Below are 27500 nucleotides of genomic sequence, written 5' to 3'. Positions count from 1 at the left end.
GCCGCCGCTCGCTTCTTAGCGTTATTACTGCGCGGGGGACGCTACTCCTCCTTAACTGACTCTTTGGCCGACTTCATCTAACCTCATCGATATCATTTTGAATGGGTAAGTAACATATTTTTACCCGACTACGGCAAAGCGAAAAGGAAGGGTTATTGATTATGGCAGTCTATGTAATATAATATATGTTTGTATCTATTAAACTACTGGGCCGATTTTGATGAATGAGGAGTCAATTGATTCGTTGTTATGATCCGGGTGACATAAGCTACATTTTATACGTACAATGGGGCCGATTCTCTTGTACACAATCTCCAAACTAAACTAAATTAACAAGTCTAAATCTAGTGCTATCCTTTTCCGCAAGCAACATTATGAAAGGGATAGCAATATACTTAGACGTGTCATTTTAGTTTAGTTTAGAGATTGTGTACAACGGAATTAGCCACAATGTCAATCTCACAGAAGTTACATTCAAAAAAGTGGGGATCTTTAAAATTATTTTTGCTATTATCGAGTTGGATGTCAAAGTATGAAAGAGGAAAATGCTGAGTTAATAAATATATATATATATATATATATAATATTGAAATATACCAAGTGACAGTAATCCAAGTTTAAGACGATCGTAGTTGGGTTTTAGTTCATCTTTATAACGTCCATTTTGTTAGTAATAAAATTAATTGTTAATGACTATATTTAGTAAGTAGGCTCTGTTATGAACCATTTTATTTGTCTAGGAATGTACCACCCATGAGACACTGAGAGTGCATGTGCAAACCAACCCAGTGTCTCATAAATGGATTATCTAGTTTTTCAGATCAGGTTTTCAGAATACCGTTGGAACTACCTCGGATTCTGCTCATCACTGAAGCTGCTCTTTTTCTCATGATTGCATAAAAATCATGAGAAAAAAAGCAGCCCACCACCATCACCGCCCCTATGATGCCTTATGGCTTAAACTTCGTCTTTCTATTTGAGGACTCTGGAGTTCGATCCTCAGCACGGACTTCTAACTACTTATACGGAGTTATGTCCGTTTTAATCAGTTAAATATCACTTGTTTTAAATGGTAAAGTTGTTAATAACATAGCGAGAGAACCTGCATGCTTGAGAGTTCCTCATAATTCTTTTATCCCGGAAAATCAAAGAGTTACTCACTTCGGGATTTTCGAGAACCTAAATCCACGAGTACGAAGTCGCGGGCATCGACTAGTCAGCTATAATTTATCTACATGTACCCTAGTCCCTAAAATACTCAAGGGGTGTCCAACTTATTCAAAAATGTAAAGGTCACGATCCTACATAAAATTCCAACTCAGCACTCAGCCCCTCGTTCGTGGAGCTTGATGATATCAGCTTTAAAGTTAGTATGAGATTTTACACCTCACCAACGTAGATAGAATTCGAGAGAACTCATTTAACATTTTACCCACATTTTTAGGGTTCTGTACCCGAATGGTGCCAAACCGGACCCTATTACTATGACTCGGCTCTGCGTCCCTTTGGTTCTCAGAGGGCTGTATCTTGTGAACCGTAATAATAGAGTTTTCACAGAATGTGTGTTTTCTACTGCCGATATAACAACATATTATAATAAAAAATGCAAAATGGCTGCCATGAAATTTAAAAAAAGTGTTATTTCTTTTAGAATGGTACCCCTTTGTGTGTGAGTCTGACTCGCAAATGACTGATTTTCTTTGAACGATATAGCTTGCGCGTGACATATACTACAGAAGGCGATGATGCAGCCTATTTTCGTCTCTGTCATCTGTACCTATTGATTACGCAACAGAGAGAGCCCTATACTAATATCTTTCCGTGGATAAGGTATAAAGTATAGTACATGTATAGGTGTTAATTTCAAAGTTCGAATTCTATCAAACGTTGGCGAGATGTAAAATCTCATACTAACCCTGCTAGTCATTGCAGGGTTTCACCACCCCTGATTTTATCTGTACGAACATAAATCTGCTAACGTAAGCTGTTATTTTCAACCCAAAAAAAGTATGTCTCGTACACGGGTTATATGAAAAAAGTAGATTAGAGTAATTTGGTCTAAAAACAGATTTTTATCCTACACTAATTTTTATTACGACAAGGTCCCACTCAAGCGGACAGGTGTTTCTTTTTTCATAATAACCATAAAAAAACCGGCCAAGTGCGCGTCAGGCTTGAGCAACGAGGGTTCCGTACTACATAAATGGGATGTATAAAAATAAATAAAAATCTATTTAAGAATGCATAGGTGAAGCCCTTTCATATTATGATAGACCACTTGATATAGTTATCTTACTTTGAAAATACTAACTATTAGCTCATGACCACAATTTAATTTTTTTATGTGATGTAACAACAAATTCACGATCTAATTTTAATCTAAATTTATTCCCTTGTGTCGGCTATTTAAGACCTACCTACCTGCCAAATTTCATGACTCTAAGTCAACGGGAAGTAGGTATCCTGTAGGTTTCTTGACAGACCGACAGACAGACAGACAACAAAGTGATCCTATAAGGGTTCCGTTTTTCCTTTTGAGGTACGGAACCCTGAGTTTGTTGTGGGCTCTTCTCAGACGTGGGCGTGTTTGGAACCCTCGTAGCTTTAGTTTTAAGTTTGCGTAATAATTATCAATATATCTTACAAATCCAACATCTGACTATCAAAAAGAGTAATTCATTACCTATTTTGAATAAATCATTTGACTTTGACTTTAAAAAGAACCAATATACGGTTGTATGGACCGAGTGACGGAGAGACTACAGTTAACGTTAATTTGAAAAGTTACATCCAGGGCGCAGGGCGCAGGGCGCAGGGCGCAGGGCTCAGGCCTCGGGCTCGGAGTGGGGCGACTTAGCGAGGTTTATGTCGACGACGCTCGCTGCATTAATAGACAAAAAGTTTAAGCGATCTTACGCCGAGGGATAAAACTTGTATGCTTTTAATGTTCCACAACTGTTCTGAAAACTCCAGGCTTATCTGAGACACGGATATGGAAAATATGGCTTGATTTTTAGGGTTCCGTGCCTCAAAAGGAAAAACGGAACCCTTATAGGATCACTTTGTTGTCTGTCCGTCTGTCTGTCAGGACGGGGGGGATCAGGAGACAAGGGGAATCTGAAAACCGTGGATTTGTGACACAAAAATAATTAAAATGTGGTCATGAACTAATAATTTTAAAATTTCGGAATATGATAACTATATCAAGTGGGGTCTCATATGAAATGGCTTCACCTGTGCATTCTATAAAACAGATTTTTATTTATTTATTTATTAGGGACTTCCACACGCCACGGTCTTGCGCCGCCTGAATCCAGTGGTTCCTTGCGACTCGCCTGATGTCGTCACTCGTCCGTCCACCTAGTGGGGTCTTCCGAGCCGCTCCAGGACGTGTATTATTATTATGCGACAATGTCGTCAAACTAGCTGAAGAGGCGCGTTATGATTAGCAACAGTTCGCTATTCCGACCACGCGACGATAATCAGCAAAGTTGGCGCGACGTCGCGCGACGTGCCGCCCGCCCGCCCTGCCGCCGCACGGCACGTGACTACACACACTAAATATTTACACTCAATCCGCCCAAAATATTGAACGTTAGCTCTTTTTCTTGTGAACTAAGTATCATCTGTACTTACCTCAGAATCAACCCGCTTAGCATTAAAGATGTGAATACAGCACCCGGCCTCTATGAAATCGTTATCTCTTTCTACAGTTCGATGTTTTGTTATTTCGGATTGACTATGCTGCGTATGCTCTGCTGGCCACTAAAGTGTCACCGGGAGGGGTAGCGAGCGCGAAGCTTCGAAGAAATAATTTGAGAGCTCGGGGGGCAACGTCCTCCTAAGGGCGCCTCCTGTGAGGTTTGGATGACGTTGGGATGGGTGGATTTGTTGGACTATTGGTTAGTCCGTACGCCCCCGAGGCCGTGGCGTGAATCCACGTCCGGGTGACGTTAGAAATTGGGGGCCTCGTCTTCGCCGACGAAGACGCTGTAATAAGGTTGAATTGTGTAGCCGTACGAGATAGGCAGTATTGTCGGTCATGATTTGATCGTCGGGATCGTTAAGGGCGTGCTTAGGGCGCCTTTTATCGGTAGGGTCGTTTCGGTCGGGGGTGGTCAGTTAGATGTGCAACATTTCCTGCCGGGTACTGTAACATTAGTATACAAACGCAATTGTTGCTGCAATTGTGCATTACAGCCAATACCTAATGAGAGAGTATCAGCAAATCAGAGGTGATTGCGATCGTCAAAATGTCATTGTTACTGAGGTTATCGCTTGGCCAGCAGGCTGGTGGAACGCTTTAAAATCAAAAATTTGAAACTCTTACAAGTACTTTTGAATCGTCAAATGCGCCACCACTGATTCGGAATGTCTTTCCTAACGAGAAGAACCAGTAAGAAACTCCGCTGTTGCTCTTTTCAAAGATTTGATATACAATATCAAGCCATGAGTAAAAGTAAATGCAGTTCCGCGCATTGCTGGAGCGAGCTGCAGGTCAACTCCACGCTCTTTTATCATTTACATAATCTTCAATTGTATACTTAGCTAATATGCTTTTTTCAGGAGTATAATTTTAATAGATTTTTAAACTTGTGTAGTGGCAAGTCCAAAATTGATTGCGGAATTTAGTTCAAAAATAGAACCTATTTTAACTCTGACATGGTTTGGAGCTGCAAAAATGACATGGTTTCAGCTATAGCTACTTTGGCTTTCAGTCAGTCAGTTTCCATTTCGTTTTATATACTAAAACCAAATTATTTTGAAATAACATCTTGATTATACGTTTTATTCATTTCATTTGATCAAAGCGCAGAAATATCAGATCGGACGTTTCTTGCGCTACCAATTTAATAGGTAAAATAATATTATAATACTTGAAACTATTATAATATGAAATGTTTAAATGTCTCTTTAACTTACAAAGTGACTTAATTGCAATAAACAAAATAATAGGCTTAGTATAAGATTTTTCACATCTCATCAACGGTGATAGCATTCGAGCATCGAAACTAATAAGCTCAGCTGATTCATAGTTCCATGCACTTCAGCGTTAAAGTAGAATATACTTTAAATAGCTTATGCTCCGCGTTGACTACACAAAATTTCGAACCCCTATTTCACCCCCTCAAGAGTTGAATTTTCAAAAATCCTTACTTAGCGCATGCCTAAGTCATAATAGCTATCTGCATGCCAAATTTCAGCACGATCCGTCCAGTAGTTTGAGCTGTGCATTGATAGATCAGTCAGTCAGTCAGTCAGTCAGTCAGTCAGTCACCTTTTCCTTTTATATATTTAGACTAACGCCTTGTTTTAAAGCTCAAGTTCGTCCATACAACAACAATTGAAACACAAGCGGATACGTTGCGAATTTAAAATCAGTGATATTGAATTTTGACTTTAAATTGAGGAAGTTTAGATCCATTTTACTTTGACGTTATTTTGTTTCGATCTCGAATTCTATCATCGTTGGGTGAGATATAACGTCCCATACTAAGCACACTGTAATTAGAATTCAAAGAACCTCAACTCACTCAGCTTATCAGAATTTGCTCCAGGTCTTTGATTTTATCAACTCAACTCGACTCCAACGGAAAGCATTTGTAGGAATTTCTAAGATCTTTATACTGCAGGTAAGCTACGAGTAGGTTAATTAATTAAGCTTCATTTACGCCATAGTGCGATATTGTGGCATGCCTCAGTTTACGACAGTTAGGTAACTTGTAACAAAACCTCGAGGCTTTGACGTCACTGGCAGGCGTCAAAATATGTTCCTACATTTGACGCTCTATTTTTCTTTGATTTCACGTCACCCATAGCCTAATATTTGAAAATCATCGTCGATTCCCAGTCGTCAGTACCCTTATTACCTATATCAGTAGGTACCCTTGTTATCAGTACCTTTATTATAAATGCGAAAGTGTGCGTGTTTTGTTTGTTGGTTTATTGGTTTGTTGGTTTGTCCTTCAATCACGTCGCAACGGTGCAACGGATTGACGTGATTTTTTCCATGGGTATAGTCCAAGACCTGCAGAGTGACATAGGCTATTATTTATCCCGAAAAATTAAAAAGATTTTCGAAAACGTAAACCCACGCGAACGAAGGCATCAGCGAGTAGCCTAATATTTGACACTAGGTGATGCCCGCGACTTCGTCCGCGTGGAATTAGGTTTTTAAAAATCCCGTGGAAACTCTTTGATTTTCCGGGATAAGAAGTAGCCTATGTCACTCTCCAGGTCTGTATCTATACCCATGCAAAAAATCACGTCAATCCGTTGCACCGTTGCGACGTGATTGAAGGACAAACCAACAAACAAACACACTTTCGCATTTATATAAGGGTACGGATTTATAAGGGCACGGATTATTATCGTCGATTTAGGATCAAGTCGAGAGTTCACTCACTCTAATTCACTCTGCTGTTACTGTATCCACTGAAGACGCCGACAAGAAATTAATTAGGTACCTACCTATCTTTTACTGTGTTGATTGCTTTTTAACGACTGTTTTAGGATAATGAATAGGTATAATTTTAACGAACATTAAAATTAAGTCAGCGTCTGCAAGATTGTGTTTACAAAAACAGTGAGATCCGACTCGTTTGTTAGCGATGCAAATTGACGTCGGGGCCAGAAGCGGCCACTCCGTGCAATTATTACAATTTCTTGTAATATGCTAACTATACCACCTCCCAGCGCTCGCTTTGCTAAGAGACGTGCCAATTCCTGTCTCCAATTGAGATTTCAGATGATTTTTTGACACGATAACATTGCTTTCTTACTAATCTCCTTTGACAATCCCTATCAATGGGGATGTGTTAATTTCACTCAAGGTTAACTTGGATTGGTTTGACCAACCGCCTGCTAGTTTGCTCCCCCTTTTTAATTTAAACAAAACGTTACCCATCTTTGGCGACATCATCACTTTCCATCACGTGTGATTGTGGTCAAGCGCAAAGACTGTCAAGTTTTCCTATATACTTAATAAAAATAAAAAAAAACACACCATACTAGGTCGGCAACACGTACACCCATATCATGAGCGAGAGAGACAGTTATGTCCCGCGAGGTTTTTCTAATTTGATATTTTTCAATTAAAACAAAACTAACCCAAAGCGTATTTTCCCGCCATCTCGCTGGAACACACGGCGAGGAACACCCGAGGCGGAAGGGCCAGCCGGAAACAGCGTGATACATCTGCGCTCTGACGTCACCCGGGTGCACCGCACCCGCTCACAAACTCCACCCTCAGTTTTGATTTCGAGGTTTGCCGTTTTGGTTTTTTAGTTCGCAAACTCATATTTTGCCTTTCAAGCAATTAAATATCACTTGCTTTAAGCCTTTATCGGTGACTAACAATTAACATTATAAATGCGAAAGCGCGTCTATCTATCTGTCTGCATTTCTGTCTGCTAGCTTTTCACGGCTAAACAGTTTAACCGATTTTGATGAAATTTGGTACAGAGTTAGCTTACATCCCAGGGAAAGGACATAGAATTTTTTTAGGAAAATTGAAGAGTTCCCATGGAATTTTTTCAAAAACTAATCTTTATTTCTTCCTCCTCCGAAAAAAAATATCGACTGTTACCGATTGCCTCCAAAGTTCAAGTCAAGTAGCAAGGGGTCGTATTCTTAACGCTGTATCATTACCGGGATCAATATCGCATACGATATTCTCGTCACGTATCGAGCAGAGATCAGAGCCGTGATTCCGTGCCGATGCCGCTTCCTTAGCGTTATTACTCCTCGAGGGAGCACTATATCCCCTCCCGAACCGATTTCAACACCAACTTCATTTGACTTCAACTACGTTTTAACTTAAACATTTTAATACTTACTAGATTATCTTAGTTCAGTCGCCATTCGAAAAATCTACAATTTTTATGAACGACTAGACATAATATCCGCAATGCATTGCAATACGACTCACGCGCTAGATATTTGTATTTTCGTGTGAAATTTACCCGTGAAAACTTCTGTTATCTAAATATCTAATTAATATTTAAAAGGAAAAAGTGACTGACTGACTGACTGATCTATCAACGCACAGCTCAAACTACTGGACGGATCGGGCTGTTTGGCATGCAGATAGAGCTATTATAACGTAGGCATCAGCTAAGAAAGGATTTTGAAAATTCATCCCCTAAGGGGGTGAAATAGGGGTTTAAAATTTGCGTAGTCTACGCGAACGAAGTCGCGAGCATAAGCTAGTTATAATGATTAATAGAAAAAGATGACGGTCTTCAGCAATGAAATACAACGCAGGAAGAAACAGAAAGAGTGCAGTAGTTTATTTTCTATCAAGTACCTATGTGTCTGAGAACGTACCAATAGCTCTATGGATACATCCATTGATATTGGAAGAGCCACCCCCTTTCATCTATGCATAATTTTCTAATACGTTCGATACATTTTCTTAGCTTAACTTACCTGCCAAAAAGGACTTTTCGTTTTCCTCCAAGAAAAAATCTACCGTTGTCATAACCTCTTGGTAAAGTTCAAGTAATAAGAGGTCGTATTCTCAACCACTTCTCAACGCAATATCATTATCGGGATCAATATCGCATACGATATTCACATCACGTATGGGAGGGAGCACTATATCCCCACCCGAACCGATTTTAACACGAACTTCATTTGTTTTCAACTACGTTTTAACTTATAAATTTTAATACTTGCTCACTAGATTATCTTAGTTCTGTCACCATTCGAAAAATCTGCAATTTCTGTGGATCACAATAAATCTGCAACTTTTCCGCAATGCGTTGCAATACGACTCACGCGCTAGATATTTGTATTTTCGTATGAAATTTTCCCGTGAAAACTTCTAATATAATCTTTATATATAAAAACTAGCTTATGCTCGCGACTTCGTCCGCGTGGACTACACAAATTTCAAATCCCTATTTCACCCCCTTAGGGGTTGAATTTTCAAAAATCCTTTCTTAGCGGATGCCTACGTCATAATAGCTATTTGCATGCAAAATTTCAGCCCGATCCGTCCAGTAATTTGAGCTGTGCGTTGATAGATCAGTCAGTCAGTCAGTCAGTCAGTCAGTCACCTTGTCCTTTTATATATTTAGAAGATGAATCGCTAAATGTGTTGCTGATCACAAATCTCGAAAACAGCTGAACCGATTTCGCTAATTCTTTTTTATTCTTTTTTAAGGTACGAGGATGGTTCTTACGGAGAGAATTTTTTTTTTTAAATTGCCTGAAAAAGAATGGACTGTTAGCAGTGGCGTGCATAGGGTTTAAAGCCAAGGTAAGCAGTAGTTACCTAAGTAAGCAAGTCAAAAGATAATGAGCATTGAGCAATTTCAACCGAGTTAACTATTTCTTGGGTAAGCAGCGCTTTTATGCCTCTATGAGTTGCACGCCACCGACTGTTAGGCGGTACGAACTTCGCCGGGGCAGCTAGTATTTAATAAGAAAGAATTTTAAGAAATTTCATCAAGGCGGTGCCATGGTTATGTCGAAGCAATATTTTGTACATGGTTCATATTATTATCGTTCGTTGAGGCGTTAATATAATCAGAGCTCCGACACTTTGATTCCCGCCACGTCGCGGCAATCAGCTACCTCCGCAACACGTGACGTCTGTATCGCCTACATGGCATTTTTTCTGTTGTTTCGTCTCTATACAGGGTGTAACCAGAACGCTAGCATAAACGAAGACAAGTGATAGTACTGAGTGATAGCTACTGATATTAAAAAATATACCACAAAAAACGCATTTTTTTTATCCTATGACTTTGTATAAGTTAACGATAATATCTAAAAATATCTAAATATATAAAAGGAAAAGACTGACTGTATGACTGACTGACTGATCTATCAACGCACAGCTCAACCTACTGGACGGATCGGGCTGAAATTTGACATGCAGATAGCTATTATGACGTGAGTATCCGCTAAGAAAGGATTTTTGAAAAATTCAACTTTTAAGGGGCTGAAATAGGGGTTTGAAATTTGTGTAGTCCACGCGGAGAAAGACGCGAGCATAAGCTAGCTGCAAATAAAACATCTGACTGATGCTAGAGGTCTACGAACGTTACGTAAGTAGGCCACTCGGAATCAATGCCGCGTCGTAGGTGGGGCATTGACCCGAGTTTTGCACGCTATACATTGAGGGTTTGAAAAATACTGAATCACTAAAACTAAAAATGGTTATTGGTATTGGATTGTGTTTAGTTGTGTGTTTAGTTATAACAGTAACGTTAAGTTTTTGCTAGCGTTCTAGTTACATCCTGTATAAAAGCTACCTCATATAAACGGGAAAGTTTGCATGTCCCGATGTTTGTTACTCCTTCACGCCGCATTGAAAGAACTGATTTAGCTGAAATTTTGTATTGCCTGTTCTAATATGAAAAAAAGTGTATCCCTTTATTCGGGAGGTTGGTCATTCTTTTCGGAGTTATGGGAAACATCGCGAGGAAACCTGCATGACTGCGAGTTCTCCATAATGTTATCAAAGGTGCGTGAAGTTTTAGCGAGCCGGCGATGGGTTGATCATGAAACCGGGGCGAGTCGGCTAGTAATATTATATCCAAGCAATATTTTGAACGAACGAACGATGAAAATTTCACGTTGTTCATCGAGGCGTTATGATCAGACACTTTGATTCCCGCCACGTCGCGGCAATCAGCTACCACCGCAACACGTGATGTGTGTATCGCCTTTACGGCATTTTTTCTGCTGTTTAATCTAAATAAAATAAAATATAAAAGCGAAATACCACTCACTCACTGACTGACTGACTGACTAATCACAAAATCTCAGGAACTATAAAGACGTAGGTGTCAGCTAAGAAACGGCTTTGAAATATTCCCCCCTAAGGGTGTGAAAGGGGGGGTCGAAGGTTGTATGAAAGTCCTATGTTTTTGAAGTTAGAGACATGAAAATCGACATTTAGGTTATTATCTTTAAATAATGAAAATCTTTATAGGTCAATTTGGGAAATTCCCCCTTTATGGGTGGTAAAATAGGGGAGGAAAAGTTTTTATAGAAAAGTTTTAACTATTGTTATTTTTACTTGAACTTTGAAACATAGGTTATTTCTAGGAGGTAGGTATCAGATAAGAAAGCATCTATCTAAATTCCCCCCCTAAGGGGCTGAAATGGGGATTAAAAGGTTGTATGAAAGTCTTATGTCTTTGAAGTTAGAGATATGAAAATTGGCATTTAGGTATTCTGGGTTCCGTGCCTTAAGGTGAGACTGCGAGTGAGTAGGTAAGTGAGACCTTTTGCAGCGGGTTGAGTAGGTAAGTGAGACCTTTTGCATAAGCTAGTAACATAAAAAAGTAAGTAAACCAAAGTTTCAGTGCGAGGGAGCGGATGCTGTCGAGCGAAGATGCCTGGCAACGATATAGCAAAATGCTGAGGGCTATAATGATAAGAAGAGAGCAGAGGGAAAAAGAAGAAAAGAGGAAGATAGAAATTTAGGAGGTCAGCACGAAGTAATGCTTACGCAGTTCCGTGCTCACCTTGGTAGGCATGGGGAGGTTATTTTAGTCCGTGCGAGTCGGACACACCCTGCCAGCAGGCAGAAGTCCGTAGGGATTTTTTCCTCCCCCGAAAAAAAAAAAAAAAAAAAAAAAAAAGTGCGAGGGAGCTTATTAAAATGGAAGTTATTTAGTAGTTCAATTCTAATTCCTAATTGGATTATTTTTCGTAATTAAATTAAACGTACGGTCAAATAACACACCCCTGCTCGGGTCTCCGAGGGTCTCTTGTGGGACCGACCTCGGCTTAAGTGACATTTACAGAAAGAGGAGATTCCAACTCGGAATTTATTAAGGTTGCAGCAATGGGATTATTCAAATACCAAATAATTTATTTCACAAAATATAAACTTTACGAATTTACACTCTATAGTAGTATTTCAAGTTCTGGTAAGGTAAGTAGTTACCTTACCTGACACCAGTAGATGTGCGACTGCAAAAAACGTTTTTCTCTTTTTTTTTTAAAGTGAACATTTTACACCACACTTTTAGACAAAAGCATAAGATAAAAACCGAGACTGGTGTTTGCAATTTGCAGCCTAAATAGACCGTAGTCTGTGCTAGGGCCGACAAAGATTATTGACCTCACACAATTTATATATTTTTAGATAGGTACCTTCAGCTCCAGCTTCTAACAGGGGACGGGGTATTCATGGACTTCCTCGTACGCATTGGTAAAAGACAAGATGCTAGATGTTTTTACTGCAGCGAAGTTGATGATGCGATGCACACAATATTTGCGTGTGCAAACTGGGAAAAAGAGAGAAGAGAGATTGTCAGTAGAATGGGAGACTTAAGGTGACGCAGGACGCTCGACCGAAATTGGCAGCGCACGTGGATAACATGTTTGCTTTTCACTTGACATTGTATGAGACAGTTGAGAGGCGCGATGATTATTCACCGAAATCAAGCGCGCGAAAAGGGTTTAGTAGTAGTAAAAGTATTTTTGAGAAAAAACTGCTGAATTTATGTTTGCAAAGTAAAGTTATTTCAACTAATAAATAAAAAAACTACGTCTAATGATAATTGTTTTAGAATTTTCATATCCCTAATCTTATTTATTTACGCCCAAAGTTGTCATTAACTTAGTGTTAAAATAGGAATCTTTTGAGCCTCGTAACTTTTAAATCAATATTTTTTTTCAATGTTTTATATATCAATAAACCTAGATAATGACGAGATAAATTGATATAATTCTTAGTTTTGTGCGTACAATATCGAATATTGTTGTAATTTCCCTCCTACGTTTGTATGAAGAAAGCACCGAACTGAGTCCCCTTAACAGTAGAAAATCTAATAGAAAAAAATGCTAGAAAACGAGGAAAACTGGACAGCTATAACAGACTTTGCTGAAATAATAATGAAGGAAAAGGAAGAAGAAGAGAAAAGGAGAGAAAAAGAGTAAAAGACAAGAATGTTGCTGTGTTGTAGGCTGAAAGGCGGGTACACGGTCAACAAGAAGACAGCAGGGGTTTTTAGCCGGTAAGAGTCCGGCTCTACCTACGGGTGTCCATGAGGATTTTCCCCCTGCTGTATTTAAAAAAAAAAGATAGGTACCTACTTATTAGGTGTTAGGTAACCTTTCATACAAAAACATTCATATTAGAATACATATTCTTGAAAGCGATAAATCAATTTTATTCGCATTTAATTATCAATTCCCTCGTTATGGACCCCGACTGGCTCGGAGGGTACCATCGGTTTCCCCAGCGCCTCGGCCTGAAGCACGGTGTCGGGCAACGCGTCGTCGGCTATGTCGGGCACGAGGAACGTGGACAGACCCGCCACCAGCGCGGCCAGACCAAACACGAACGAGGGCAGACCCGGCCAATACACCGTCTGAAATTTTCGTACAGAAAAATTTGTTACAAGCGTTTCTTATTTTATAATCCACTGCCTTGTTTGTTGTATTGGCTAGCTTATTTACCTACAGTCATCATAATCAACCCACCGTCGGCTCACTACAGAGCACGGGTCTCCTCTCAGAGTGAGAAGGGTTTTTGGCTATAGTCTACTACGCTGGCCATGTGCGGATTGGTAGACTTCACATACCTTTGAGAACATCATAGAGAACTCTCAGGCATGCAGGTTTCCTCACGATGTTTTCCTTCACCGTTAAAGCAAGTGACATTTAATTACTTAAAACGCACATAACTCCGAAAAGTTAGAGGTGCGTGCCCGGGATTGTATCATCGACCTCCGATTAGAAGGTGGACGTCCTAACCAATAGGCTGTCACAGCTATTACCCGGCAGGAAACACACATCCAAATTTCATCTTCATCATGATTCATGATCAACCCAGCTTCTCACATGGCATGCGTCTCCCCTCAGAATGAGAAGGACCAAAATTATTTTTTTTATTTATTTATTGACACTTTATTGCACACAACACAAAGTAAACATTTAAAAAACACAATACAGGATCTTATTCTAATAGATGTAGCATGCAAAGGCGGCCTTATCGCTAAAGCGATCTCTTCCATTAATGTTTTTGTTTCCTGCGTGTCTCACAAGCACAATAAGACATCGCTGCGTCGGTCCCGGTAACTATTATCTCTAACACTAGCTGATGCCCGCGACTTCGTCCGCGTGGAATTAGGTTTTTAAAAATCCCGTGTGAACTCTTTGATTTTCCGGGTTAAAAAGTAGCCTATGTCACTCTCCAGGTCTTTATCTATACCCATACAAATCACATCAATCCGTAGCACCGTTGCGACGTGATTGAAGGACAAACCAACAAACCGACAAACCAACAAACAAACACACTTTCACGTTTATAACAAGGGTAATGATTAATTATAATTGTAAAACCTAAGAGTCGAAATCTTGTTCTTTTAGTGGAGTTGAATGCGGAAGGATCTGGAAAATCATCGCATTAACACCCTAAGAGATCTTGAAGTGATTCATTGGAAAGCACTCATGACCTCAGTAATGAGGAATACGACTATACAGAAGAAAGTAGATTAGCTGATAAAGGTAATACTATAATACCAGAAGAGGAGTCTGTGGGGCTACTATGGCTCCCACACGTCCAATAGAAGAGCACAACGCATGCATCGAGTTCCTGGTATATGTCGGAAACAACTCTGCGGTGTACACATAAGTGATGTAGAAATAGAACCAGCACATTAGTTTCCCGGCCATGTAGAAGAAGACAGAGAGCCATGGCAAATCTAAAAAAACGTTTTGACGTATTAGATAAAATTATAGGAAAATTGAAAATGTTACAATAAATCTTAAAGCTAGCTTGATCTAATTACTATACAAATCATTCTCATGTGGAATAATATTACCAAAAATATTGGATGCAGTTCCGTGATTAACAGCCAGGCTCAAAAACTGAGCCAGCTCTTCTGTCATCAAAATGGGGCAATTAATTAACTTTGGTGAAACGTCTCGTAAAAAAAATTTGCTCTTAGACTCCATGGCTCTAGGGCCTCCAGTAGTCTGATAAAAGTCTGTCCAAAAGCCTGAGTCTCGATAAGAGAGACATACTTGCGCCGCTGATCGGATTCAGCTATCGGCTAGGTCTCCCTATAATGATAATATGATACGGGGCCAATGTCAAAATGATAAATTAATCTTATATCAAATCTCGGTTGGGCAGCGTTCAGGAAGCTTCGAGATGTCTTCTTGTCCAAAATTCCTCAGTGCTTGAAGACCAAAGTCTTCGAACAGTGCGTGTTGCCAGTGATGACATAATATATGGATCCGAAACATGGTCGCTAACTATGGGCCTCATAAGAAAGCTCAGAGTCACTCAGCGGGCGATGGAGAGAGCTATGCTTGGAGTTTCTCTACGTGATCAAATCAGGAATGAGGAGATCCGTAGGAGAACTAGAGTAACCGACATAGCTCAACTGGTTGCGAAGCTGAAGTGGCAATGGGCAGGGCACATAGTTCGTACAACCGCTAGACGTTGGGGTCCCAAGGTGCTAGAATGGCGACCTCGCACCGGAAGACGCAGCGTTGGAAGCCCCCCACTAGGTGGACGGACGACATCAGACGAGTCGCTGGGAGCCGCTGGATCCAGGCGGCGCAAGACCGTGGCGTGTGGAAGTTTCTACAAAGAGACCTATGTCCAGCAGTGGACATCTATTGGTTGATGATGATGAATATCAAATTGGTTTCTGCAAAACCATCTGTGAAACTGAACCCAATAATCACAATAACATAAAGGCTTACTAACGCATAGACATTACTTTATTATTTTATGCAAATACTTACTTGTAGGCAGAAACGGTTGCGAAATACATAAAGCGGCACCCGCGAAAAATGCGAGCATCAAAGGTATCTTCCTCTTAAAATAAATTAATATGTAAGTAATAATGAAAGTTCCTGGTATATCGGCCAACACGACCAACATGTAGTTAAAATATTTATTTCCTTGTAATGACACTGCGTTAATCAACAACCCAAAGTGAACAAAAGTAGAGGTTGTCCACCAAATCAAACATACAAGGAATCTTCTTCTGAGTTTTTTAGACTTAAGCGTTTCTTTCAGACTTTCTGCATAAGTAACTTTTTTATCATCTTCGTGTGATAAGTTTTCCAGAGAATTTTTATCAATATCCAATTTATTCTTATTTGCTGCATTTTTAAGAATAGTTATAGCTTTTTCTCGTCTTCCTTTTGTCAGAAGCCATCTTGGACTTTCATTCAGAAAATACTTGTAAGTCAGAAAGGAGAATGCGGGTATATAAATAGCTCTTAAAAACCATCTCCAATCAGGAGTTAACCAAGCTGCAGTAGCTAAAATAATTCCACCTATGAAAAGACCTAAGCTACCAAACATGAAGGCAAATAACCTTTTTTTAGTTGGTGTTATTTCTAATGCTAAAACAAATTAAATACTATGTGAAAAGTTATTTTAAATAACACGCATAGTTATTGTAGGAGTGCAAATTTTATACTTACTCAATACAAATAATGGCGAACAATTATCTCCTATTGCACCTTCAAGAAATTCCATCGCTATGTAGAACCAGTACCATGGAGAAAAACTTCTCAAAATACCAAAGACTGCTCCTAAGACACCTGTAATTACCACGATTGGTTTTCTTCCAAACCTGAAAATATTACGAAAAACCAGAAGTAACTGTAATATAAAAATAATAAATATCAAGATTTGTTACTTTAACAATAAACAGTATTTTATTTCTTACCTCGTCGTAGTTGGTCTCGTCCACAAACTAAAAGTCGCTCAGCGCGCTATGGAGTGAGCTATGTTGGGTATCACTCTCAGGGATAAAATCCGGAACGAGGAAATTCGCAGAAGAACAAAAGTGAGATATGTCTCAAAGGATTAGCAAGCTGAAGTGGCAATGGGCAGGTCATGTCTGTCGCAGAACCGACGGCAGACGTGTTCTGGAGTGGAGACCGTGGCCGCGTACCGGTAAGCGCAGTGTGGGATGACCCCAGCTTGCCGGCCCGATGACCTGAAGAAGGTGCGGGAAGATGACCTGAAGAAGGGAGCGGATGGATGAGGAAGGCGGAGGACCGTGTTTGGTGGCGCGCTCTTGGAAAGGCCTATATCCAGCAGTGGACGCAAACAGGCTGATGGATTGGATTGAATATGATTGGATTTCTTACCGATCAGACATGGGTCCTATAAGAAGTAATCCACACATATACCCAATACTGTGCATCGTACCTACAAGCGTTCTCTTCCATTCTTGACATGCTAATTGAAACTGTAATAAATAGATTTAAAACAATTATATTCCTTAACGTATCTATATTTAGTTTAATGCATTAAGTTAAAAATAGAACATTTGTTTTAACGGGGAAGGAAATCATGAAGAAACCTGCATGCTGGAGAGTTATCCATAATGTTTTCAAAGGTGTGTGAAGTCAGCCAATTTGCACTTGATCGACGTGGTAAACTACGGCCCAAACTAATTGAGAGGAGATCCATACTGAGCAGTAGCTGGTGATAGGTTGACATGATTCATTGTATGAAAATGTTTCAAATTAGTCGCATAGCTGCACTGGCCATGTGCAAATCCAAGTCGTTTAATGAAAACCGTGTAAGTATAGTCGACTCAAAAAAACAAAGGAATTCACTTACGTATGCAAAAAAGCTATCCGAATTGTCATACACCCACTCCAAGCACGTGAGTGTAGAATTAGACGGTTTACAATGATAACCTTCAAAATCATCTTTGCATCTGAAAAATTTTAACATGTAAATTTTTTTATAGAAGTGTCAAACATGCTTCCGGTAGCCGGATCACCGCATAGTCTTTTATGTCCAACCCTTAGCATTTGTAAAGTAATTAGCCACTGGAAATAGTAGATTACCATTCTGGAGTAATTTAATGCCCGTAATATTATCTAAGTTGACGCCAAAATAAAATAAAATAAACCGGCCAAGTGCGAGTCAGGCTCGCGCAATGAGGGTTCCGTACTACAGTCGTATTTTTTCGACATTTTGCACGATAATTCAAAAACTATGATACATAAAAATAAATAAAAATCTGTTTTAGAATGTACAGTTAAAGACCTTTCATATGATACCCCACTTGATATAGTCACTCACTTCCAAAGTTGAAAATGCTAATTATTAGTTCATGACCACAATTTAATTTTTTTTTGTGATCTAACCCTAAATTCATGGTTTTCAGATTTTTCCCCAAATGTCAGCTATAAGATCTACCTACCTGCCAAATTTCATGATTCTAGGTCAACGGGAAGTACCCTGTAGGTTTCTTGACAGACAGACAACAAAGTGATCCTATAAGGGTTCCGTTTTTCCTTTTTTTGAGGTACGGAACCCTAAAAATCAGTGATGAAAATAATTTGCATACTATGGGAAGGTTATGTCAAGGCCTAATCATCTCGCGTATCAACCACACAGCATAATATTACGTGTACATTAGAAAGTCGATTAGATAACAATATGAGATAATATCAAAAATGATAAGTTTTAAAAGGCATTACAATCTGACATAATATTTTGTTTAGGTATTTAAGTGACCTTTATAAAAAAATAAGAATATTAATAATTAGCTATCTATCTGTCCGTCAGTCCATCCGTCGCCAATTCGTCTATCTGTGTAAAGGTGACGACCTTTTGTGGCTCAAACATACAGAAATTTTCTTGACTAGCGCCAAAGATAGCTGGTAACGTGTAACCGGAGATAAGATACTATTTATCCTAGAAAATCATAGTTTACCGACGGGATTTTTCAAAACCTAAATTCATGTGGACCAAGTTGCAGATACCAAAAGCTAGATAAAAATAAAAAGTAAAATTACCTGTAAGGCACTTCTTCTGTCGCAAACACAAAATTCATAGAGTACATTCCGTTGAAGAACAATCCCACAGATAACATAAGTATCCTTTCAACGTGGTATCGTTGGAAAAGCCCGAACTGGTCCAAAACATTGTCCAAGTCCATTTTCTTAGCATTAACGATATTTGTAGCATCCATTTCAATATAAATTAGTTATTTATTTGAAGAAGCGAAGGGTTTCGTACGCGACATCAGCCGTCGCCTAAGGGAAAGAGGTTGCGATCCGCGCTCGGGGCCTAACTGGTCCAAAAGTTGACCATCGCCATTCAGTGTGGCAATGGTGCCAGCTTAATAGGCACCTTTGGCTCAGGGGCAACCAGGGGCGGACTTTTTGACGACGTTTAATTTAAAGTTAGTAAGGTTTATTAAAGTTTTTATGTTTTATTTTAATATTTTTTAAGTACTTTTAATTTGGATTTAAGTTTATTAAATTTCGGTGCATAAGTAAAAAAAAATATTTAACCATTATTTTTTTTATAATTTGAAATGCGTAACGAATTTTCTTTCCAGATACTGCTTGGTTTTGTTAGTGTATAGAGCCTACCTATAGCAAAATGCTGGCGTAATATTAAAATGAAAAAACACATCAAGTGTTATAATTTTACTACTTGTAGAATAAATTAAAATTATAACCAATAGCTATAGGTATATTTCGAGTAATTCAAATAATTTTATCTACTTAAGTCCGCCTTGAGTACACATTTTCAATAAACCAAATTGGCAAGAGTAACCGAAAAGAAAAGTTGGTAAAAACATTCGCCTAGGTTGAATGATAAGCAGACTCTATATAAAAATTAAGAATAACGCTAAATATAATGCTTATATATTATTATTTAATCAGATAAGATCTCGAAAATGGTATATATAGTTGGCCTGTTGGCTCTTCATAATAAGTTTGTATAATTTATCGAGATAGTATACGTAGATATCGCGTAAGTCTTGGTTTAGTCGAGATAATACGTAATAGGTATGTCTAGTCGGTTTAGATGCTAACTATCAGCTGATACGATAAACGTCCACTGTTGAGAAAGGCATTCCCTAATGTGCATCTCTACCCAGTCCTAGGCCAACTTCATATTAAAGCAGCTTCATGCCAGCCTTTTTGTATCAACTGTCTATATCATACTTGAAATATATACCGTATAATACCGTACCGTGACCTCTTTCACCTGATAGGGATATCTGTATCTTCTTATATCTGTGGTTAATTTTGAAGTGTGGATAAACTTTTCTTTATGGCGCCTCATCATCATCATGATCAACCCATCGCCGGCTCACTACAGAGTACGGGTCTCCTCTCAGAGTGAGAAGGGTTTTGGCCATAGTCTACCACGATGACCAAGTGCGACGTTAAGTTAGAAGTTATGTCGACTAATTGCAATAAACTAGAAAATTGTATTTCTACACAATAATATACCTACCTGTTGCAAAATAAACACAAAAACTATTTGAAATTAGCTATTTTAATAATTAGGTTACAGAGAAGTTTTGACAGATGCCTTCTTGCTCACAAAACGTGATTGAAAAAGGAAATGGCCGCTGCCAGTGTTAATAACTTAAGTGTTGGGGATACCATTACACAATATTGTTTATGTTATATGAACAATACCTAAGTACTAAAAACATCAAAATACAGTACGAAGCTTATCACAATCAATAGGTACGTAATTTCATTAACTTAACTTAAACAAATAAATTTTTTTGCAGTTTAAGTATCAAATCCCTCATTACAGGTCCCGACTGCGTGGGAGGGTATCTTCGGTTTCCCCAACGCCTCGGCCTGGTGCACGGTGTCGGGCAGCACGTCGTCAGATAGTATGTCGGGCACGAAGAACGTGGACAGACCCCCCACGAGCGCGGCCAGACCGAACACGAACGAAGGCAGACCAGACCAGTACACCATCTGAAATATTCGTTCATAATTAATTACAATATCCGTATTACTAGGCAAGCGCGCTCCATCTTAGGCTGCATCATCATTTGCCACCAGTCTGATTGCAGCCATACGCTAAAAAAACATTAGGTATTCATGCAGAAAGGCATCCGCTAAGAAATGATTTTTGAAAATTCAACCCCTAAGGGGGTAAAATAGGGGTTAGAAATATTTGTAGTCCACGCAGACGAAGGTTTTTGTTTAATTCAGATACAAGTTAGCTCTTGACTGCAATCTCTAAGTCGAAAACATAAGATACAATCCCTTATTATAAATGCGAAAGTGTGTTTGTTTGTTGGTCGGTTGGTTTGTCCTTTTATCACGTCGCAACGGACCGATGTGGTTTTTTTGCATGTGTATAGTTATAACTTGGAGAGTGACATAGGCTACTTTTTATTCCGGAAAATCAAAGAGTTCCCACAGGATTTTGAAAAACCTAAATCCACGCGGACGTAGTCGCGTAGTGTAGTCGTATCTAGTGTAAAAATACATACCAGAAGTGGTGTCTGTGGCGCCACCACGGATCCCACGCGACCTATGGACGAGCACAACGCCTGCATCGAGCTCCTGGTGTATGTCGGGAACAGCTCTGCAGTGTAAATGTAGGTGATGTAGAAATAGAACCAGCACATAAGTTTCCCCGCCAGGTAAAACAGCACTGATAGCCATGGCAGATCTAAAAAATAAAAATTTATGTACAAAAAACAGACAGACAGACAACAAAGTGATCCTACAAGGTTTCCGTTTTTCCTTTTGAGTTACGGAACCCTAAAAATGATAAAGTACTTTGTTATCTGTTGTAGAAATAAGCGGTCCCCCCCGGACGGCACAAGCGCTTGGATATAATTTTACTATTTATATCTATATCTAATCCATACTAATATTATAAATGCGAAAGTGTGTCTGTCTGTCTATCTGTCTGTCTGTATGTCTGTCTGTCTGCCTGTCTGCTAGCTTTTCACGGCTCAACCATTCAACCGATTTTGACGAAATTTGGTACAGAGATAATTTGCATCCCGGGGAAGGACATAGGCTACTTTTCATCCCGGAAAATTGAAGAGTTCACACAGGATTTTTAAAAACCTAAATCCACGCGTACGAAGTCGCTAGTATATTATAAAAGGAAAAGGTGACTGACTGACTGACTGACTGATCTATCAACGGACAGCTCAAACTATTGGATGGATCGGGCTGTAATTTCGCATGCAGATAGCTATTATGACGTAGGCATCCGCTAAGAAAGGATTTTTGAAAATTCCATTCCTAAGGGGGTGAAATAGGGGTTTGAAATTTGTGTAGTCCACGCGGATGAAGTCGCGAGCATAAGCTAGTTAAACTTATAAAGGGCCAATACATATTATTTTTAACGTTTCAGAGTTTTTTGTGTCGGGGGTTTTTAAATTTTTAATTTAATTATGCAAATAAATACTCACTTGTAGGCAAAAACGGTTGTGATATACATAAAATGGCACCAGCGAAAAATGAGAACATCAATGGTACTTTTCTCTTAAAATGCATTAATATATAAGTGACAATTAAAGTTCCTGGTAAATCAACCAACGCAACCAACATATAGTTCACATATTTGTTTCCTTGTAAGGAAACCGAGTTAATCATTAACCCGTAGTTCACAAAAGTGGAGGTTGTCCACCAAATACAACACACGAAGAATCTTTTCCTTAACTTTCTTGATTTCAACGTTTCTTTCAACAATTCTGCAAGGGGTACCTTTCCTTCATCTTCATATGATAAGTTTTCTAGAGTACTTTTATCAATTTTAAATTTATCGCTCTTTGCTGCATTATCGAGAATAGTTATAGCTTTTTCTTTACGTCCTTTTGTCAAGAGCCATCTTGGACTTTCATTCAAGAAACACTGATATGTAAGAAATATGAATCCGGGTATATAAAGAGCTCGTAAAAACCATCTCCAGTCAGGAGTTAGCCAAGCCAAAAACCCTAAACCAACTCCACCAATGACAAAACCTATACAGCTAAACATAAAGACTAACAGCTTATTTCTTGTTGATGTTGCTTCTAATGCTGAAACAAAAATAAAAACATTGTTTAATAAAATGGACGTTGTTTCAAAGATAATGACAGAATTTCTATAGAACCGTAACCCATTTTATTATATGAAAGTCGTTTACACGTATGTTTTATGCAGCATTTTGTTGCCGTTTCATCACTGATAATTTTATTAAATATAGGATTTACCACCTCTAAAACTTGCGGTTTTTCATTAAATCTAAGATTAAGTCACATAATAATTCTAGGTTATTATGCAATTTACCTATAAGTAATTGTGAAACTAATAAAAAATCCACAAGTTTAAAATCATAATTTTTAATTTTTAAGTGGTTATTTAATACTAGGATGATTATCATTAATTTATATTGTGTGTACACTGGTGGGTCAGGATCTGTCGTTCTCCTTTCTTGAAAACTCGTTCAAGCTAGTAAAACTTAACACTCACTCAATATGAATAATGGCGAAGAATTATCTCCTATTGCACCTTCGAGAAATTCCATCGCTATGTAGAACCAGTACCCTGGAGAAAAACTTCTGAAGGTACCAAAGACTGCTCCTAAAACACCTGTTAGCACTGCAATAGGTTTTCTTCCAAACCTTAAGAAAAATTAAAATCAGAACAAGTTATAAATAAAGTAAAAAAACTGGTATAAGTCCCGCAAATTGCTAATGCGCGTGGCCGCCATTTTAGTGACGTCAGCACATGTTTTTATTTCGGCTGACGTCAAAATGACGTCATTTCGATGTTAATGAGACATGCTTCCAGCGTAATAGCAATTTGCGGGACTTTTATCAAGGTTTTCAGGTTAGTCCTCAGAGCCATCAGAAAAAAATATTTCTCACCAATCGGACAAGGGTCCAATAAGCAGCAATCCACACATACTTCCAATATTGTGCACCGTCCCAATAAGTGTCTTCTTCCATTCTTGGCAAGCTAGTTGAAACTGTAATTATTATAGCTAAAAACTAATATTCTCGAAATTTTAAATACTATCTGTCCCGGCTTACTCACGTGTGTAGTCGACGTTAGCCCGACTAGTTTCGAACCCATCCGGGGTCCTTTTTCAAGGGAGTCCGTCCGTGCACGCGCCGCGGTTTTGCACCCTGGATGGGTTCGAAACTAGTCGGGCTAACGTCGACTACACACGTGAGTAAGCCGAGACAGATAGTATTTAAAATGGAAATCACTCACGGTAGTTTAAACGCTAAAATTCTCGAAATTTTATTTTAATTTATTTCAATAAAATTGCGATTCTTAACTGTTACTACACTAAAGCCATACATAATACAAGTTCTTTAATAAGCTTTCAAAAACGCAATTACGTAGTGCAATCAATAACCAAATCTGAAAATATAAACGAAAAGGTGACTGATTGACTGATCTACCAACGCACAGCTCAAACTACTGGACGGATCGGGCTGAAATATGGCATGCAGATAGCAATTATTACGTAGACATCCGCTAAGAAAGGATTTTTGCAAATTCAACCCCTAAGGGGGTAGAATAGGGTTTTGAGATTTGTGTAATCCACGCAGTCGAAGTTGTGAGCATAAGCTAGTAAGTACATACGTCATGTCAGATTCAGTTATAGAATATAAAAGAGAATCTACTTACGTACGCAACAAAACTATCAGGATCATCATAATCCCACTCTGAACATTTGCGTGTAGAATTAGCTGGGCTACAGAGATCACCTTCAACATCGACTTTGCATCTGGAAAAATTCATAATGTCATCATTTTCTCACTATCTTTTACTTCAGAATTATATTTTGTTTGTTGTGAAATTATCATCTGTAGCACGGATTAGACAAACTAATGCCCGGTTTCTGAGTACTTTTATCGACGGTTTATCTATTCAATAGCGCTATTAGCCCTATAACTCGAGACAGTGCGTTTCTGAACAACGCAATGCAAGATAAAACTTAACTGGCCAATGTGCGCCGTTTATCTATTCCATAAGTTATTTGACGTTTCATCTGTCTGTAGGTAGTTCATGGTTTGCGTATTTTTAGATTTAAAAGTAATTTATTAGTAAGTTGTTCGTTATTTTGCAAAAACAGTGTTTAGCCACTTATTTAGCATAGAAAAAATACTATTATTAATAAAACTAGTGTTGATGGCGAAATAAAGTAATAATATGCATTTTAAACTCGTTTCCTGTAACAGATCCATCTAGTGACACAATAATTAACTGGTTATCGGTTTCATAGTTTTTGTTGTGTTCAGAAACGCATGGACAGTTAAACGACGTTTATCTTATACATAACTTTATTGAATTAACAGCTAATGAGAACATAACTGACGAGCTCAGAAACCGGGCATAGGTAAGTCATTTGGTTTTAGGTTTGGTAATAATAATATATTTTATCCGTTATTTTCTTGTACTACGAGTACCTACGCTCTAGACAGATTATTCCAAACAAAAATGTTTGTACACCAAACTCGCTTTTGCTGGTAAATTGATGGCCAGTTCCATACTAATTTTGACAGCTTCATACCTACTATAATACGTCAATGTTCATAGAACACGTTTTTTTGTTTGGATGATGACTCATCTACATACATAGCTCATCATTGATCTTAGTTAAAACTAACCATTTCTTAAAAAAACATAATATAATACTTAATTAATTAGAGTCACAGCCGCGGCGCGTGCGCGAACTGACTCCCTTGAAAAAGGACCCCGGATGGGTTCGAAACTAGTCGAGCTAACGTCGACTAGACACGTGAGTACAGCCGGGATAGATATTATTTATAATACTTACTGCATTTTATTTTAAAACATTAATTAATTAGATGATGGATACATTAATGAACATTACAATGTTGAAAAGCATTAATAAAATCGGTCAGAAAAGCATAAAGAGAAAGAAATGCAGTCCAAAGATTTAATAAACTAGAACACATAGAGAAAGACAAATAAAACAAATAGAGAAAGACCGCAGCCTATCCCTCCCCAATCAGACACAGATAGTTTGAAAAAATGACATACCTACCTAAATAAAAAAACAAATAATATAAAAGATTTACGTTACGCACCTGTAAGACACTTCTTCTGCAACAAACACATAGTTCATAGAGTACATCCCATTAAAAACCAATGATATAAAAATCAAAATTATCAATTTGATGTGGTATCGTTTGAAAATGCTAAACTGATCCAAAACACTGTCCAAATCCACTTTCTTCACACTTACAACATTCATAGCATCCATTTCAATAAGAATTTCTTCATTTATTCATTCAATTTTTATAATATTTATAAGTAATTATTCCAATAGGAACTCTTGAATAGGAAATTGGCAGTACTCATCCGGTTTTTGTCTACGTTTGATGAACTCAAGTTGTGAAATGAAACAACTCAAACAATATTTTGTTGTTCAGTCTTAAAATATTTTTTGGTAATTTGAGGAGAAAGCTCAAGTAAATATTTGTATCTTTACGTTTGCACTTGAGTCAAACCTAAACAGTATGTTAATATCTAATCTGCAAGATAAACCGGTTAAAAGGATAGCTTGGAAACTCAGATTATAAGTTGAATTGCACTCATCTCGCACGTTTAGATTGAATCATAAGAAGACTCGAACTAAATAAATACAATAAAAATGGAACATGTTTTCAATAAAACAGATAAGATTTAGAATTAATGTATTATTGATCTGTTAGCTCTTCATATTTACATTACATTTTTATCAAGATATACCTACCTATATGTGAAGATGTGATAGCCTAGTGGTTAGGACGTCCGCCTTCTAATCGGAGGTCGGGGGTTTGATCCCGGGCACGCACCTCTAACTTTTCGGAGTTATGTGTATGTGTATGTGTAATAAATAAATACAATCTGGATTAAATGGACCAAAATAGTATATTTTTTTTGTTTCAATCTGAACAAAAATTGCGTGATATTTAATTTAATTTAATTTAATTTAATTCTTTATTTAATAAGGCAACAAAGACCCATATTTTGTTAGTACACATATAATGCTTAAAAAACTATGTTAGTATAAACATTTTATTATTATTTTATTTTTACAACAGCTATCATAATAGGGCGCAAACAATTAGACTTTGGGATCACTTTCAAGCCCTCGTCCGGTCAATACTCTGCGTATTTACCGGACGAGAACTTGAATGAAATGCTGGAGAATTGGCGTATCCAGCTTTCCCGCCATCATATTCAGGATACTGTTGGAGCTCGAACGCAGCCTTGCCAGGATGGATGACGTCCTTTTCCTTATTATGGCATAGAAATCATCCGTTCGTGCTTCTGCAAACATGCCTGACGCCGAACAAAACCGCGGCAAGCCCAACAGTATCCTGAAACCATTGTTGTATTGCACCCTCAGCGTGTCGAGTGCCTTTTGAGTGTAGTTAGTCCACAGGCCCCCCGTGTAGAAGGTTTGACAGTAAGCTTTAAATAGCGTAATTTTTGCTTCCTTACTACATCGGGCGAACCTGCGGGCCAACATATTACACCTTACAGCTAAGGCTCTTCGTTCTCGTTCTATGTCCGCCTGATCCTTAAGGTCCTCCGTAACATAGTGACCTAGATATTTGAACTTGGTGACACGTTTCAATAAAGTACCATTGAGCGCGATACTAGGCTCGTATTGCACTTGCTTACGGGGGGCCTTAAAGATCAGGTATTCACTTTTGGCCACGTTATATACTAACCCATGTCTAGCAGCGTACTCCTCACAGGATTGAAGCAGCTCTCTAATCGAGCCGGCC

General features: G+C 38.5%; 3 protein-coding genes across 3 annotated transcripts in view; 1 reads left to right on the top strand and 2 right to left on the bottom strand.

Moving 5' to 3' along the window:
• Positions 1-27500, top strand: part of LOC117983160 (solute carrier family 22 member 3-like) — a 295991-nt gene that overhangs the window by 230621 nt on the left and 37870 nt on the right. The window lies entirely within an intron of this gene.
• On the bottom strand, positions 13146-18941 carry LOC117983162 (organic cation transporter protein-like). Its single transcript, XM_034969641.2, has 7 exons — positions 18766-18941; positions 17576-17675; positions 17098-17198; positions 16423-16574; positions 15733-16341; positions 14497-14678; positions 13146-13343 (listed from the first exon to the last, which is right to left on the bottom strand). The coding sequence occupies exons 1-7, from the start codon at positions 18939-18941 to the stop codon at positions 13152-13154; spliced, it is 1512 nt and encodes a 503-aa protein (XP_034825532.1). The 3' UTR covers positions 13146-13151.
• Positions 20505-26137, bottom strand: LOC117983161 (solute carrier family 22 member 1-like). The gene is made up of 7 exons (XM_034969640.2): positions 25809-26137; positions 24382-24481; positions 23610-23710; positions 23212-23363; positions 22170-22778; positions 21231-21412; positions 20505-20706 (listed from the first exon to the last, which is right to left on the bottom strand). The coding sequence occupies exons 1-7, from the start codon at positions 25982-25984 to the stop codon at positions 20512-20514; spliced, it is 1515 nt and encodes a 504-aa protein (XP_034825531.1). The 5' UTR covers positions 25985-26137; the 3' UTR covers positions 20505-20511.

This window comes from Maniola hyperantus, chromosome 6 (genome assembly GCF_902806685.2).
Source record: "Maniola hyperantus chromosome 6, iAphHyp1.2, whole genome shotgun sequence".
Taxonomy (NCBI): domain Eukaryota; kingdom Metazoa; phylum Arthropoda; class Insecta; order Lepidoptera; family Nymphalidae; genus Maniola; species Maniola hyperantus.
Note: the sequence above shows the minus strand (reverse complement) of the source record. Positions and strands in the feature narration are given on the sequence as shown.

What these genes read in the sequence shown, in the direction of transcription:
- LOC117983162 (XM_034969641.2), bottom strand. Translation starts at nt 18,941, where the DNA reads ATGGATGCTACAAATATCGTTAATGCTAAGAAAATGGACTTGGACAAT. An exon ending in TTCGCCATTATTTGTATTGA is followed by an intron (nt 16,342 to 16,422) that starts GTAAGTATAAAA and finishes AATTTGTTTTAG; the next exon opens with CATTAGAAATAACACCAACT. An exon ending in GCAACCGTTTCTGCCTACAA is followed by an intron (nt 14,679 to 15,732) that starts GTAAGTATTTGC and finishes ACGTTTTTTTAG; the next exon opens with ATTTGCCATGGCTCTCTGTC.
- LOC117983161 (XM_034969640.2), bottom strand. Translation starts at nt 25,984, where the DNA reads ATGGATGCTATGAATGTTGTAAGTGTGAAGAAAGTGGATTTGGACAGT. An exon ending in GCAGAAGAAGTGTCTTACAG is followed by an intron (nt 24,482 to 25,808) that starts GTGCGTAACGTA and finishes GAATTTTTCCAG; the next exon opens with ATGCAAAGTCGATGTTGAAG. An exon ending in ACAACCGTTTTTGCCTACAA is followed by an intron (nt 21,413 to 22,169) that starts GTGAGTATTTAT and finishes TTTATTTTTTAG; the next exon opens with ATCTGCCATGGCTATCAGTG.